This window comes from Neopelma chrysocephalum, unplaced genomic scaffold, assembly GCF_003984885.1.
Source record: "Neopelma chrysocephalum unplaced genomic scaffold, ASM398488v2 Primary Assembly neopelma1_26, whole genome shotgun sequence".
Lineage (NCBI taxonomy): Eukaryota > Metazoa > Chordata > Aves > Passeriformes > Pipridae > Neopelma > Neopelma chrysocephalum.
In genome coordinates, this window is record NW_020897695.1 from 30,186,327 (window position 1) to 30,203,411 (window position 17,085).

Sequence of the window (17,085 nt, forward strand, 5' to 3'; positions counted from 1 at the left end):
TGCAGGTTCCAACATTATGATCTGAGGAAAAGCAGGTTTTATCAAGATGAAGTCTTACGTGTTGAGACTGGTAGTTTCTGTGGAACAGGACTCCGCATTAAAGACAAAGACAGCTGCAATTATTGCATTTCTTGAAAATTAGGAATGTCCCCAGGGCTTTAAACAAATCATCACTGTAACAGCTCCCATATTACTCTGTCCTTTTATTTGGGCATCACTGTGCTAGAGTTGCCTTGACAGTAATTTGTTTTTTTAATACGTGATCACTGCTTTTCCTCAATAAAATTGTCTGACAGTGTTTCATGTTTGCTGACACAGTGCTACAAAGCAATTCTTCTTATACCTGTTTCAGAAAAGTCTTTGTTAGCACCTTTATTTGCAGCTTTCCAGTAATAGAAATAGGTTTCTGTGTATTTTTCATATTACCTACTGCACCACAGGGATGAATTGTTTCGACAGAGCCTGGCTAAACTTCGAGAGCAGATAGTAAAGGCAAATACTCTGGTGAGAGAAGCAAACTTCTTAGCAGAAGAAATGAGTAAACTAACAGATTATCAAGTAACACTTCAGATCCCTGCTGAAAACCTCAGTGCCAACAGAAAGGTAATAATAACAAAGAATGTTGAAAAATGTAGCTTTATGGCTAAACTATGTAGACATATGTAACATTCATCTAACTTGAGGTGATAACATGTTACTTTTGTTAGATTATGCATAGGCAAAATAGGGCTACTATCTCACTAATATATTGAAAGTAAATAATTAAGTAAAAATGGGAACATAGCATTAAGTATGGCTCTTGCTTTTTTCAAGTGTAAAATCACTATATGTGCATGCATGTTGTGAACAGACATTTGTATTCTGTTGCTGCAGAACCTGCATTTTAGTTACATTTGCAAAAATTAATGGGTTTTGTTAGAGTTTCCTGCAATCTTTGTGTCATAAGGGTTTTACAGTGCTGCTGTAAATGTAATAGCAATTAGGACTATATGCTTGTCATAGAGGATTTGATTGTGTTAATGTTCCAGTGGGAATAGTCATTGTTTGAGAAGGATAAAGAGATCTGGATCCTCAGAGATGTATAGGCCATGCAGTGTCTGAGGACAGAGAAAGTATGACTAGCACGCAGAGAGAAGCTGCATTTTCTGTATTTTATTCCACTTTAGGAATGCAATTTGAGTGAAGAGTTAAACTACTTATGCACACCTTTCCTGCAATGATTGTTTTTTCTTCTGATTTAGAGAGGTGCGATAGTAAGCGAGCCTGCTATTCAAGTCAGAAGAAAAGGAAAAGGTACTCAAGTGTGGACTATTGAGAAACTAGAGAACAAATTAATTGACATGAGAGAACTCTATCAAGAGTGGAAGGAGAAAATTCCTGAGGTATTTTATATATTTTCTGAAATGGATCAAAGATAAGTTTGTTTTCTTTTAACCCTTTTTAATATGTTGTACAGAGCAAGTGCAATGACTTTTTGTATGAAATGTTAGGGAACTGTGTTTTATTTTTAAAAACAAACAAGTAAACAAACAAAACTCCAATACAAAACCAATATGGCTAATACTAAATATTCAAAATGCCCATGCATAATAAAACACAGCTGTGTCCTATCTCTCTTATGTTCTCAGATGTAAGTGTGCTGAGGTCAGATATAATTGTGCTGAAGTAGTGACTCATGATACCACTAAGAGCATACGTTTACCTGGCATAATATTGGTGCCATGCAGATGATCACCAGCTCTGAATGGAAGCAACAAGCTGCATTAGAAATAAAATTATTAAATTGTAGTCAGTATCAAAGCTAGTAAGGATACACTGCTTATATGCACTCAAGGTGCAGAACATACGAGTGGGGTAAAATGTGATTTTGAAATATGAAATATTCTTTAGTTTCATTTGTATAACCTCCAGCCTTAAAGCAGTGAAGAAATCAATTGAAGATACTTAGTCTGCATCAGTATTTCCATCAAAACCAAAGTGGGGTTTCCTGAGAATTTAAGTAGTACATTAGCCTTGGCAGACAAGTGTGAGACTTGTCAAAAGCTTGCTTGTTTACTGGCAAGAGACATGACATTTGGTGTTCCAGGAGACATCATCTAAGTATCCAGGTAGAAGTGCATAGGAAGGATATCTTACTCTCTTGTGGCTGATAAGGAGCACCTAAATTACTTGTATCAAAAATCGATCTCAAATATGTTTGAACAACTGTTGTGCCTTTGTTACATGCTTTGGACGGGACAGTGGGAATCTCTAAAATCATAACACAGGGGAGGTCAAGCACTTCATCTGTGCCATTGAAGACAAGGATGATTTTGCTGCTGACTTTAGTAAGAACTGATAGCACATCCTTTGAATACATTATGTCTGCCTGAGCCAGGATCATCCTTTCCATGACCTATGTCATCCATAATGCATGTGTTCTATGTGCTACATAGAAACACGTAGGTCAAATGCAAGTGTTGAGGATGAAAGATGAGAAGGGAAGGAGCTAACAAATCCACTGAGGAGTGCATATTGTGCTAGGAATCTGCATGAATTCTTTGTGGCTCTGTTTGGGGTATGTGCACAGAAAATTCTGCAGGTGTGATGTCAGCTCTATGGGAGTAGTAAGAACACTTGTAGGCTTAAGTGGGAATCATCCTGCACCTTCCCTTTTGCCCTTGTAGTGGTCCCCAGCAGCCCGATGAGCTTTTCAACCTGAAGATGATTTGTCCTCTCATTTAAAAAGTATAAACAGAGTAGAAAAGTAAGATGAGATATTTTGAAATCAACAGCAACTGTGCTTGCTCGCAGTTAAATCTGCTTTGTCTTGACATTGCTAAAAAATATAGATCATAATATCACTGTATCCCTTAGGAAAGAAAGGATCATATAATGTCTTATTTCAGAGATTTAATTTCAGATTTGTATTATGCTTCTAGTTTCTTTCTACTTGTGTAACAGGAAGGAACAGAAATGGTTGTTAGTGACATCATTTTTGTGCCATGATCTTGTAATGCTATGAGGTTATTTGATTTTCTGTTCCCACGCTGATAATTCTATGACATCACTTTTATTATCTCTAAAACAGATAAGGAAGCTGATTGGCAAGAGAGGTGATCCCTTTTACGAAGCGCAGGAGAACCACAACCTGATTGGCGTCGCCAACGTGTTCCTGGAGTGCCTTTTCTATGACGTGAAGCTGCAGTATGCTGTGCCCATCATCAGCCAGCAGGGCGAGGTAGAGCTGGGTTGGGCACGCTGGGGAACTCCTATCTGGCATCACAGGGACCTTTGTGCTGGGAGGCTTCATGTACACTGATGCTTTAACAAGCAAATGGTGCTTGCTGTCTTGTTTCCCAGTGAATAAGTGTGTTTCAAATCACCACATATGTTTTTCCTGTAAGTCTTTACAATTGCCCAGCTGCTAAAATAGTAGAATAAAATTCCTAGTATAAATGTAGGTAACTGGGCAAAACCCAGTATACCAAAGTTCTGAAGTACAGTCCTTGCACTGTTACAGTTACCATTTCTGAGGCAGTCCTTACAGTTACCATTTCTGCTGTATGTGCATTGAAAATTTTTTATTATTATTTTTTTATTATTACTTTCTCCTCTTTCTTAACACTGTTGCTTTTTGTTTGGTAGTCAAAAGCTGTTCAATGCTGTTTCTGCACACTTCATAGAGTTAGACATTAAAATGGTAGATATCTAAGTCCCTTGTGCACAGATTCTTACTATTTGTTTGGCTTGCCTTTAGGTTGCAGGACGGTTGCATGTTGAAGTCATGCGAGTCACTGGGTCTGTCCCAGAACGTGTAGTAGAAGGAGATGACTCGTCTGAGAACTCCAGCGAGAGCGGGAGTCTGGAAGTCATGGATAACAACGGAGAAATTATTCACAGAGCAAAAAAGCTCTCCTGCAGGGTAAGTGAGAACATGATGAAGTTAAGTTTCAGGCCTCTATAACTATGTAGTCAGTCTGAGAGTTACCAAGCTATGTAGACTATTGCTTCCTGAAAATTCTCTGAAAAGACTTCTCTTGTTCCAGTTCAGTGTAGGTCAGTCTTTGGTTGACAGTGGCTGATTTAATTTGCGTTAGTTTCTGGTGGCCTAGTGGTTAGCATGCGGGACTCTCACCGCTGCGACCCAGGTTCGAATCCCAGTCCCCCCGGGCAGATGGAGCCCGTTAGCCCTGTGAGGCCATTCATCTATGAGAAGGTCACTCTAAACAAACCTACGTCCTGAGGACCTCACTGCCATTGTCCAAGCTTGCTTGGCCCCGGCAGATGAACCTTAGGATTAAAGGGTGGGCTCAGTTCAGCGCAGGCTGTGTCTCACCTAAAAAATCCATTGCGCAGGCTCGAAAGGTAAAAGACCTTTCCCCCAGTCTTCGTTCGCGAAGACTGGCCATTATTATTTTAGTTTCTGGTATATGCAGACCTACATCTTAAATACTGAGGTTACAAGAACTGTCCTTGGCAGACACAGAGGGCGAAACAGTTTTTCCCTGTAACTCTCTCCTCTGGTTTGTTTGATCATGTAATGTAGTATCTATGGGTGGTGTATGGATTTCATTTCTTCTGTGATAAAGCATTTCTCTCCACTCGAGCTTATCAGCTTCCTCAAAGAAAACATGTACATGGGTTAGATGCATGTAACTGCTTTCCTTGCATCTACATTTCTGTAAATGCAAAATAAGATTTCCTAAATGAGGAAATCCTTACTGTCCTTAAAAATTTTTCTTGGCTGTTGGTCGTCAATTTGCAATTGAAGAAGAAACAATCAAATTTATGACAATATCTGTTTTGTCTCCTCAGGTAAAAATAAAAGAAGCAACTGGACTGCCACCTAATCTCTCCAACTTTGTGTTTTGTCAATACACATTTTGGGATCAATGCGAGTCAACAGTAGCAGCACCAGTGGTAGATCCAGATGTGCCTTCACCTCAGAGCAAAGATGCTCATTTTACAGTGATCTTCTCTCACTGTAAGGTAAGTTTTTTTTATTATGAAACAGTGTTACCAGGAGGAAGGTATATTTGATATAAACTATTTAGAATTTGAGCCTTGTTTTGCTGGGGGAAGAAGGAGGGAGTCAAGTCATCTAACCAATGACTTTTGACTATATTTAAGAATGCCTTAATGTTTTGCTTCATCACTTCTTCGAAATGTAACAAAGAGATCTTTTAAATTCAGATATCATCTTTAATGCATGGAGGAAGCTGTAGTTTATATAATGACATCTGATTAAATACTTGTTTGGTAAGCTCAGTAAGCTGTGACATCATTTTAATGGAAATTTTCAAAGCATGAAATGCATAAGCAGAAACTGCTGACATGATGATGTTTTACAACTTTCTTGTCCAGAGTCAAGCTTTATGCTGCAAACTGTATTGTCTTACCATGCAGGTAACTCGTTGTTTGGCATGTCCTTACAAACTAGTTGAGGAGATACAAATACATAATTTGATTGAATGTGGTTTGTTTTTCATTTCTGCCAGGACTATGTGGTGAATGTCACAGAGGAGTTCTTGGAGTTCATTTCAGAAGGAGCTCTTGCTATTGAGGTGTGGGGTCATAGATGTACTGGCAATGGCAGCTCTGTTTGGGAAGTTGATTCTCTTCATGCTAAAACTAGGACACTGAGAGACAGGTACAAACAAATTACAAATGAATGCTTCCATCAACTTTCTAAAAGCTTTCTAATGCTTGTGGTGCACAAAATACTTTGAGGCAACCATTAGTTTTTGTGGGGATGTCTTTTTAGGTGGAGTGAAGTAACTCGAAGAATAGAAATGTGGATTTCCATACAAGAATTGAATGAGATGGGAGAATATACTGCAGTTGAACTCCATCAGGCAAAAGATGTAAACACAGGAGGAATTTTCCAGCTTAGGCAGGTATGTATCTGATATGGTTTGAAGCTGGCTCCCTGCCAAGTCTCCAAACCTTACCACCAGAAGTTCCCCCCCCCCCAAAAAAAAAACCTCAGGGAGAAGAGGGAGAAAAAAAACTAAGAAAAAACCCGAAAACGAGAGAGACAACCAAAGTGATATATATAAATATATTTACACTTATATACAATTTCACAAGGGAAAGGGAAAGGGGAAAAGGAACAAAACTAAACTAAAATAAAATATATATATATCCCAATCAGTAGCCCGAGATCTAGTAACAAAAAAAAGTTAGCAAAGAAGATATCTCACTACTCTCCTGGGACAACCGAGAGTCGCTCCGGAACGATCACCGGCAACCTCTGTCTCCCAAGGTCGGCAAGGCCTAACCAGGCCTCGTTCCCCAACACGGCAGACTCAACAGCAGGGAACCTGCACCTCCAAGCCGCTGGAAGGAAAGAGGAGCGAAGGCCTCTCCTCCTCTCTTCTTATAGTCTGGCTTACGTAAAAATCGTAGGGAATACTGGGTAAATCTGGACCCTTCCTTGGTTACAAACTGGTCACCAAGGAAGGCCTAGCCCAAACCACCACAGTATCTTTTCCTTGTCGTCCTGTTTATGCTCAGATTGATTCTTAATTTTATTCTTAGTTTCTTTCTTTTCCCAATTTCCTGTTCAGGGTCATTCTCGCAGAGTTCAGGTGACGGTGAAACCCGTACAGCATTCGGGGACGTTGCCTCTCATGGTAGAAGCAATTCTTTCAGTCTCTGTAGGTGGTGTGACTGCCAGATCAACCAAACTGCAAAGGGGCTTGGACAGCTACCAGGTAAGGCAGTTAATTTCTCAATTTGGTTTGGTCTTGTTGTTCTAGACCAACATAATTCCAAAAGGGACCTTAGCACACTGGTACGTTATTTGCAGTTTTACATGGTTTTGAGGCTAATACATGTAACACAAGCATATGGTGCTAAATCTGCTTATTTTTTTGCTTATAATTCAACATGTAAATGATAAAGTACCGAGTGTGGTGTTCTAATATATATAGGACAGCAGGAATATGGAAATTGTTTTTACCTTTCTGATTAATACTAGATTCCTAGTGCTATTAGTTTCCTTTCCTTCCAGGAGGGAAAAACAGGAAAAAAAAATTTACTGGAGTAAATGTCTTGTAGTGAGATACTATTTACCTGTTCAAAAAGCACTGAGTTATTTGATCAGAATCAAAAATAGTTGTCACTGAATGGGAAAGGGTTTTTTCATGTAGTAGAAAAGTCCTTAAGCAGCATAAATGATTTCAAGCTGCTACTGGACAAATTCATATTGAAAATAAAGCATTATTTTAACAGTGATGGCAAAAAACAAGTGGAATGGGCAACCCAGGGAAGCAAGGTGCCTTTTGTCAGAAGGATTGCATTCAGTACCACAAGTAATTCTAAACTTAGATACAGATGAAATTGTAAAACTTGCAATTAGTGATCTGCTTGCTTAGTCCTTTTTCTGGCACTGTATTCTGTGGGGTCTTTTGGTTTGGTTTGGTTTGGTTTTTTATAAATATATTCACTAATTTTCAAATCACAGCTGAGCTGCTATAGTCTGTAATGAAAAAAAAAATCTTTCTACCTGATAATAAGACTTTGGTTATTTGAATGTTGTAATTTTAACATTTTAAAAGTTTGTGGCAGAAATGTTTGTATTCATGTTCTGGGTTATTTCTGTGAGTTTCTGTTGAGAGAAATGCATGTTTTTTTTGTGTTTTACAAAATTTATTTTCTCCTACCAGAAGGAGGAGGATGATGGTGGTGATATGGATAGTTACCAGGTATTGCTGCTGTTGCTGTCAATCCTGCGGCATGGGGCACAGCTAATGCTAATAGCCAGAAACTTTCAAATGAGCAAACCTAATGGAGCAAGCAAAAGCAGCTTTGAAATACACACGTGCTGTGCATTTAAGAGGCTACCTGGGCTATAAAACACTGCTATAAAACTTTCAGTTTACCTTGTGACTTTATACTCTTACAGTGTCCTCTCTTCTGTAGTACTCTGCAGTCAGCTCTCCTAACTGGCTACATGAATTGCTATAGGAATAAAAGCTTAAAAACTTTAATTTAGAATGAAAACAATTTACAGTGAGTATCACAGGGAAAAGAACAACCACCTGCAGCTGCAGGCATCTTTTCCAACCAAATTATGCAGCTTAAGCTTTTTTATTTGTTTTCTAAAGGAAACATAACCTTTTAAGTTGTGCAGTTTTCTGAAATGCTTGTTGGGAGAGAGAGGGGAGAATGTGAACAGAGGGGTAAATACAGAAGCTTCAGTGAAGCAATTTTTTTTATCTGCACAAAACCCGACCTTGAGCCTGTTTTTCTGTGTGATAAGGCAGTCAAAATTTAGGCAGTATAACAGAAGAGTCATTTTAAAAGGTGACAAAGAGCAGAAGAGGAAATGCCTAAAAAAGTAAAATACATTTCAGACTTCTTCATAGAAGACCTATTTCTAATAGGCAGTCTTACAGAAGTAAAACCAGTTAGGTGAGAATGCTGACATCCCTTAAGATAATGTATTAGATTTCACAGCAATCTCAAAAATATCATCCAAGGTACTAACTTCTTGCGGGCTGTTTATGCGCTTCCTGGCATATCACAGAGAAGAACGAACTAGATTTTCTGTGATACCACAAAGCATGATTGCATGATGGGTTTTGTTTGCATGAGAAATCTTTTAATTGCACTGATGGCAGCTGCTAGCAATGGAATTTTGTGCAGGTTTGAGGGAGTACTGACCTGTCTAATCTTCAGGAGAATTTATGATCAACTGATGATACCTGATTTTCTTATTCCATATGCTCTTCAAAAGTTTGATTGCCGCTTCTGTGAGTAATTAGCCTACGGTGTATAATCTGTTCAGCAGCAGAGGCAGTCACATTTTCTTTTCCTCCTATTAGAATTTGAGACTTGAAAGCAAATAAACTTCCATTCATGGGTGATGAGGTACTTAATCAGCGTGCATGTCATTTGGGGAAAAAAGTTTTCTGCATCGTGCAAGCCATTTAATATAAATTCTAATTAAATTACCACAAAATCCACTGCCTTTATTCTTAACCACATAGTCTAATGACTTTCTTCTCTCTTTCCATGTTAGGAAGAAGATTTAAACTGTGTGCGAGAAAGGTGGTCTGATGCATTAATAAAACGCAGGGAATACTTAGATGAGCAGATCCAAAAGATCAGCAACAAACAAGGTTTGCAGCTTGAAGTCTCTGTCATAAGTACTTTATGCCCTATACTGCAAAAATTGTATCTCATATGTAATCCTAATATCTTCCACTGTAGAAAAATCTGAGGAAGATATAGAACGAGAAGCCCGGCTGGTCGAGCAGTGGGTAGGGCTGACAGAAGAGAGGAATGCAGTGTTTGTTCCAGCCCCAGGCAGTGGAATTCCCGGTGCCCCCGCAAATTGGTATGTTCAGAAAAACCACTGGAGCTGTTAGCTTTTTGTACATAAACATTGCACACTACAAGGTAAAAATCTAAGGATGTTTTAGAGTTCTCTATGTTCTCCTGTAGTACTGTAAACTACACTTACTGGCAGAAGGCTTAGAAGGTCAGGTGCTGGTTTGAATGTGAGAAAGGTTTATTTAGTTAACATATTGCATAAAGTAGCTTTGAAATAGCTTTCACGGTTTGAAAATCACTTTTGAATATAACATAGTATTTTTCAGCTTTATGCAATTCTGAGAAAATTATTTTGCAGTTTGATTCCTTTCAGAAAAAGAGGAGTTCAAATATGAATGGTAAACCACATGATAATTTCATTGATAAGGGGTGGGGATGGAAGAAACTCTGATTCCAAAGGATGTGTTCTCCTCTGATTAATTTGAATTTATAATATATTTTTGTTTTAGTTTCACTTAAATCTGTGTTTTAACTAAGATCACAAAAAAGGAGGAATGAAACATGTTAGATTTGGGAAAGTGTGGACAAGAAATATGGCTCTAGTGAAGGGTACACTGATGTCTCTGATAACACCCAATATCTCTTCTTCATTGGGTGAATGATGCAGCTATACTCTTTCTCTCATGTTTTTCCTGTCATTCACCTGAAGTGTGCTGTGATCATGTAGCTAAAAGTGTGTTCATTGATATAAAGACTATGCCTTGCCAGTAGTTACATACCCAGTTGCTTGAAAGGTTGCTGACCTTTATGTATGAGATGACTGCAACCAGTTACCTTTGTAAGCAGCAGAACAGGCCATTTAAAACTTTTGTCCTCACAGCAAATGACACGTGTTGTGCAGTGTGAATTAAGTTTTGGCAAAGCACTTCATTTAGTTCCATGTGTAGATTTAGCTCCATGTGTGTAGACAAAATATTTTCTGTGCCACATAGACGTTCAGAGTAGCCATCAAAATTTTGACAGCTTTAGCCATTGGTTACAGTTAATGAATATTGCATGGAGACCCAAATTAGCTTAGGTATGAATATGCCTTCCTTGTTACCAGCAGTTTGTTTTGTTTCAGGATTCCACCTGCAGGAATGGAAACACACATACCTGTCCTCTTCCTTGATTTGAATGGTATGTTGTAACAGCAGATTATGAAACTTGGGGAGGGAAAAGTAGTGGATTAGTTTGGGTCAATAAATTGTTAAATGGAAGAATGAATCTGAAATGTGTATGAAATCAAACACTGTCTCATATGGCTTGTAAAATGCTTTTTCTTTTGGTCCTGTATGTCGGCATAATCAAGCACAACTATTTTAAAATAAAGATAAAAATCAGGGAGCATATGAGTACAGAGATAGGCTGTATATACAGAAAATAGCATAAGAAAGCAAGCTGAGTTTGAATCAAACAGTACATAAGAAAATCCTGTAAACATTTTGATATACAAATTCACATGTCATTAAAGCACAGATGGAGAATCTCCCAATGCTTTCAGAGCTCCTTTCACTGAGGTATCTGTAGAGTCTTAAACAGCTGGTTTAATGAAGAGCATGTTTAGGACTATAGTGAGCATTTTGTTTTACATATGAGGAGACTATTGATACATATTCTTAAAACACAGGTACACAGTGTAAGTAACAAGAGACCAGAGGGGGCACCACATTTAAGGACTGTTAAGGAAGCAAGTCTGTAATTACAAACCTGAACATAAAGCAAAGGAGGATCCACAGGCCTTGTCACATCCAGCACTGAAGTGGGCTACTAGACATATTTATATAAGCAATGCATTAATACCTGCTTTAGCAGATGCTTTTGGAAAGTGAAATACCCTCTTCCTTCATCTATGCTCATAAGGAATGTTTTTATTTGTTTGGTTTTTTCATTATCAGTAGACATTAGCAGACAAAAGATCAAATAGGATATTTAAACAGATTGATGGATCATTGCACAACTTTTGTTTATTTAGCTAAAAGCCTATTCTCAATTTCTTTTGTACGCTGAAATCACCTTCAAAATTCTGCATAGTAATAAGACTAATTAGGATTAAATGTACTATGAAATATGAGTAGGACTTTATTACAACTTTGTATTACAACTTTGCCTCTATAAATTAATATCCTTGGTATAAAACTATTTCATTCTTTGCACATTTGTTTCATTAGCTGATGACCTCAGTGCCAATGAACAACTTATAGGTCCCCATGCATCAGGAGTTAACTCAATACTACCAAAGGAGCATGGGAGTCCATTCTTTTATCTGCCGATCATAAAACACAGTGATGATGAGGTAAATTGTTAGCAAGCCTCCTTCTTGACAACTGCAGCTTATGTTAACGCTTTCTTCTTACGTTTTTTTATTTATTTTCTACTTCTGTGTATTTAATCATTAGTAGTAGTACGTTTTTGTCTTAGAAGTACCATCTGTATCTAGTGCTGCCTTTATTTTCTGGTCTATTTATTTGGAATTTAAGAGGATATGACTTGTTAGCTCTTCTGCCTTAATTCAGAGAAGATAAGTCTTAGCTCTTCTTGGCAAAAGAATAATTCACCTGTCTGACTCAAAATCCCTTCTTCTGCTTTCCTCACCCCTTCATCATTTCTCTCATAGGTTCTTAATTCTATAGAGAAAACTACTGTGTTTATTGTGCACACCGGGCAAAGTTTAGTGCTTAAATAAAACTTCATTCATTTGGGAATTGATATTCAGTTTGTGAATTGTTGGAAATTAACGGTTCAGAATCCATTTTGGAATTTCTTGACTCATTTCTTGCATGTTCTGTGCCTACTCAGGCCATTGCTTAAGAGACTGTTTCCAGAATAAACGGGACACCAAAGCTGGGGAGGAGGCAGGGGGAAGGAAAAAACCATTCTAGAGCATGTTTATTCTGTATGGGCTGTTATAACTTGATCCAACATAGATGGAAGATTTTACATTGAAATAAATAAACTTTAAATACAATAGCAGTAGGATTTGAATTGCTTCTTCCAGTCTTGCTTCTGCTTTCCTTTCTGTCTCCAGCTGTGTGAAGACTTCCTTTTGGAGCAGGGTTTGCACAGTGCAGGGTTGTGGTCATGATGGTTTTCCCCAGCATCTTAATACCTCTTTTATGCTTCTTCTGGTAAATTCCTTACTATGAAAAGGAGGTTTCACTCCACTTTGTTCAATGATGCTGATTTTTCTCTCATTAAAGAATCGTTTTACTTCATGTTAAATCATTGCAAACTATACCTGTTGTTAGAGTAATTGAATCTTCGATTTCCTTCCTCCACTTACTTTGTCTGCATAGGTTTCAGCCACTGCTGCCTGGGACTCTTCTGTCCATGATTCAGTGCACCTGAATAGGGTAACTCCTCAAAATGAGAGAATTTACTTAATAGTGAAGACCACTGTGCAGCTCAGTCATCCTGCTGCAATGGAACTGGTATTACGCAAAAGGATTGCAGCCAATATTTATAACAAGCAGGTAATAAGTTTATATTTTTTAATTCCTTATTTTGTTTCATATTCTTAATTTAATTAATGTGGGTTTTTAGCTGCTTACTTAATTTTTAAAGTTTGGTCTCTCCAATTCCTATGAAAGATAATGAAAACTAGGTATTTGTAAGTTGCAGTGAAGCTGTGTACTTCTGGTATAATCCTTTGAATTGGCCATTTCACAACTGATTGAACTTAGTAGTGTTTTGTACTGAGCACAGAGCTATGAAGAGTACTTAAAGTATCATTAATGCTAAAAAAGAACTTAGTGAATTATTGTCTTGTCTGCTTTTAGAATCAAATTTTTCATTGCGCCTTTTCATTTCTTGGGATGTCATAAATAATAATTATCAAAACAATAACTGAAAATTAATTTGTTTCTAGAGTTTTACCCAGAGCCTGAAAAGGAGAATATCCTTGAAAAATATATATTATGCCTGTGGAGTGACCTATGAAATAGTATCCAATATACCAAAGGTAAATTATACCATATTTCTCTGGCAAATTCACAGAAAGAAACAGAACTGACCTACCGCAGTGGTTGGTACTGATTAGGAAGTAAATGTCCTGCTTTGCTGATATGAGGCAGCTTGCCAAAGTGTATATAGTGAAGTTCAGTGGTGAGATCATGTTTATCTTTAAACAGTTGAAAACTGTGGGGATTTTATTTTCTCTTCTACTGTGTTTAACTGAGTTTTTGTAGTAGATTTATTTTTAAAATCATATTAGTGTCTACAGGGAGAATAAAGAGAGTACTCAGAGGAGTGTTCCTGTCAATGAAAACAGAATAGCTGGGAAGCTGAGTTTGCAGGAAAATAAATTGTTTTTTATTGAAAAAGCTTGTACAAATTGTAAATTTACTATAAGAATTATTTTAAAGGTAAACAAACTGGATGAATGAAAACATAAATAGTCTTGTCACCATGTAACTGTCACTTTTTTGCAGTAGTACTTAAATTTTAAGCTCCAGAGAAATCACAGCATATTTTAAGATTTGGAAAGGAAATTACATTTCCTTGCCTAGGAAGTTGTCATTACTTAATCCTGAACATATGTGATTTCAAGTTATATTTGCATTATTTCTAGAAGTGCATTTACTACAGTAAATGCACAAAACATCTCCTAAGTGTGATTTCTTCAGTATGATTTACATCTCTATTGAAAACCCCTGAATCATTGATTATAATTAGGTTTACTGATTATCAATTCAAATTAATTTGTGGATTGAGCTGGTCTAAAAAAGTGAATCAATACATTAAAAGTAATAGGCTTTACTTTTTAAAAACTTCAATAGTGCAACTTGTAATTTAGGCTACAGAAGAAATTGAGGATCGTGAGACCTTAGCGCTGATGGCTGCGAGGAGTGAGAACGAGGGCACGTCCGATGGCGAAACGTACATTGAAAAATACACCCGCGGTGTGCTGCAAGTGGAGAACATTTTGAGCCTTGAAAGACTAAGGCAGGCAAGGAAAAAACATTTCTTGCGCCCTTTGCAGTGGATTATGAGAATTCAAGAAGAGATGATTGCTCTTTTTAAAATACTGTGTTGCTTTTCTAGAGAACATTGGACAGATAAAAGTAAGACTTCTGTGTGTACTTCTGTGAAATACAAATTTCCGGTAGTGGTGAGTCTAGTAGCTATAGCTGGCAATGGTGTAGTACTTGGAACCTGAACAGGAAGAGGCCAAAGAATGAATTTCAGATAGAAACTTTTGTGGTTGTGTGTGCAAATTAAGATTTGTAAATGCAAGCCCTGGTTGCTGCTGTTAGCCACACTGAAAAAAAGTACCTATCCTGCTTGATCATTCTCTTGAGGAGACCATGGCATTGTTTTTTAGTGTGTTTTCTTTAAACAGGCAGTCACAGTCAAAGAGGCTCTCTCCACCAAAGCGAGAAACATCCGCAGAAGCATCAGCACTCCAAATGTCCACAATGTAAGGACCCTTTATTGTCTGGGAAATTAACACTAGAGGGAAAGGGAGTTGCTGTTTGTGTGCTGATAATGCTTGCACAATGTGGTATAGTAATGACTGTTCTGAGCTAGGAGTAACCAACCTGTGGGAATGTTGCCATGAATTGAAACCCATCTTCACAACTGTCCATCCTGGGAGATAATGAAGTTGATAGGGAAGTGGGGGAGGTTGGTTGAAACTTCTCCTTTTATAAGGATATTTGTTTTGGAAGTAGTTTAGGATGACAAGTGCCCTGATTCAGATTACTTTTACCTCCAAGTTCCTTTAACTTTTTTCATAGTGTAAGGGATAGTTTCCATTTTGTGTGCATTTTATGTGTTCTTCTATAACCCACTCAAACAGCAGAAATGTAGCTGTCTTTATACATAATCTTATCTGAAAAGAGATAGCAGAAAAGTTGTTAGGACTAAATGATCACAGTGTTTCCTCAAGGCATTATATTTTATTCATAAAAGGCATTTTGTCATTCTGTCTGTTGATGTTCCATAGGTATCCTGTAGCCGACTGGATCTTTCTGCCTGTGATGAAGATGATAAGGTATGTAAATATGACAACAAACGTTCTCAGATTTCCCACTCTCCCATTGAAGCAAGATGTATTTGAGAATAAAAAAAAAGAAAACCAGTATTTTTAAAGCAGTGTGTTTACATAGTAATTTTTAAAATGCTGCACCAATTATATATTATTTTGAATTAAACCTTTTTGCCTTTCTCTGCTTTTCATATAAGAACTGTATAAACTGCTATTTAGGAAAGTTAAAGTTAGAGCAAAACTTTATATATTTCAGTGAAAAGCTGATTAGCTTTTAAATAACCCATTTGTGTGAGACAGGAAAATTATTTGAAGCTAGACCATACCTTTGGTTTGTGGTTTGTGTTTGATTTAAAATTAAAAAAAAAAAAGGAGTTTACCTATAATTTTTTCCATGTTTACCTGTATCAGCATGCAGATTTATGTATTTTTGTTTCTTTAGGGTTGGTCTGAAAGTCACCTAGATATATCTGACTGCTGTTCCAGTTATCAAGATGTATCATGCTATGGTACTTTACCCAGGGAGTCACCTCGCAAGAGCAAAGATGGCAGTGGTGAGACTTCACACACGTAGTGGCAATGCTGGTGGATTTTTATTTACTGCATTAAACTGAAAATTAAATTCTCAGTGCTCTTTTCCTACTAAAGGTGTTATCCAGCTTCTTGTTTTAGGAGCTAAACATAATCTGGAAGTAGGGGAGAAAGGGAGAAATGCATAAGGTATCCAGGAAAGGGTGTAAAGTTGAGGGTAACCAAAAAATGCAAGAGAAGGGCAGAAGAACAAGCTAAATATGAATCAAAACACTAGAACAAAAAAAAGGAAAAAAACCCAAACCAAACAAAAAAAAACCCCAAACCATACAAAAGAACAAAAAGCAGGTGCTGTTGTTTTATGAATTTGAAAATGATGCTTCTGTTAAAGTGGGAAGTGTCCTTTTACAGGTTCTTTACATGATTTGGATATTTGCTGTGCCACCATGTTGGTGTGTCACAGTGCCTTCTTTTCTTTGGGTCACATTGTAACATGCTTTTCTTGATCAGGCAGTACAGGTAGAGATACTGCTGCAATAAAGTGGGACTGAGAGTTTATTCATTGCTTCCTTGCTTATAATTTCCTTTTTGATCATCCTGGCTGTGCAGGATGGCTGGCTGGGTTACAGGGCAGATTTGCAGTTGGGGCAGGTCAGATGAGGCACAGGAAGCAAAGAGCTTGCCAGTTCCATTTCAAGGACACTTCCCACTGTTATGACTGAGATGAAAAGAAATATTGGAGCTCGGAATGAGGGGGCAGATACTGCTATTCTCTGCTTTCCTTCCATTTCTAGACTTCTCAGAGGAGCTCGTTTTGCTCTGTGTTATTTCATGCTTAGGCCGGTGGTTGAAAACTAAAGTATTGGCATTTTTCTACAGCCAGCAACTTGCCAAATGCATGGCTTAACCTTCAGTTAATTTGAATTATCCACTGGCAATCAAGATATGAAGAACTGAAATACAGTGGTTTTGCTTTTTTACCTAGGTGTTGTAGCAGAGAATTCCCATGCTTTAATGGCCAGCCCTTTTAAAGCATTTTCTCCTCAGCCACCAAAATTTTTCAAGCCCTTAATGCCAGTGAAAGAGGAACACAAAAGGAAGACCCCACTTGAAAGCCGACCTCTGCTTAGTCAAGAGGTAATCTTTGAAAAGCTATCTGCTTTTTTAAAGGAGAATGAGTGATTTTGTGTACTTGGTAAATCATTTGCATCTGTTGCTAAAGAATTTTCTAATTCTCTGGTGAAAATTATTCAGGCCAATCT

The 17,085-nt window shown here is 37.6% G+C and overlaps 1 protein-coding gene across 6 annotated transcripts in view; it reads left to right on the forward strand.

The window, feature by feature from the left end:
• KIF13A (kinesin family member 13A) overlaps positions 1-17,085 on the forward strand; it is a 109,004-nt gene that overhangs the window by 82,115 nt on the left and 9,804 nt on the right. For 4 of the 6 annotated variants that reach the window (XM_027676065.1, XM_027676066.1, XM_027676067.1 and 1 more), the window contains 20 exons: positions 441-603; positions 1,242-1,382; positions 3,071-3,220; positions 3,740-3,904; positions 4,798-4,971; positions 5,481-5,632; positions 5,747-5,879; positions 6,552-6,698; positions 7,653-7,691; positions 9,011-9,110; positions 9,202-9,328; positions 10,388-10,443; positions 11,475-11,599; positions 12,600-12,776; positions 13,172-13,264; positions 14,099-14,251; positions 14,645-14,722; positions 15,251-15,298; positions 15,735-15,846; positions 16,809-16,960. In XM_027676065.1, the coding sequence (XP_027531866.1) occupies positions 441-603; positions 1,242-1,382; positions 3,071-3,220; positions 3,740-3,904; positions 4,798-4,971; positions 5,481-5,632; positions 5,747-5,879; positions 6,552-6,698; positions 7,653-7,691; positions 9,011-9,110; positions 9,202-9,328; positions 10,388-10,443; positions 11,475-11,599; positions 12,600-12,776; positions 13,172-13,264; positions 14,099-14,251; positions 14,645-14,722; positions 15,251-15,298; positions 15,735-15,846; positions 16,809-16,960 (2,485 nt within the window). The remainder of the gene's footprint in view (positions 1-440; positions 604-1,241; positions 1,383-3,070; positions 3,221-3,739; positions 3,905-4,797; positions 4,972-5,480; positions 5,633-5,746; positions 5,880-6,551; positions 6,699-7,652; positions 7,692-9,010; positions 9,111-9,201; positions 9,329-10,387; positions 10,444-11,474; positions 11,600-12,599; positions 12,777-13,171; positions 13,265-14,098; positions 14,252-14,644; positions 14,723-15,250; positions 15,299-15,734; positions 15,847-16,808; positions 16,961-17,085) is intronic. The other 2 variants (XM_027676068.1, XM_027676070.1) reach the window with 1 other exon arrangement.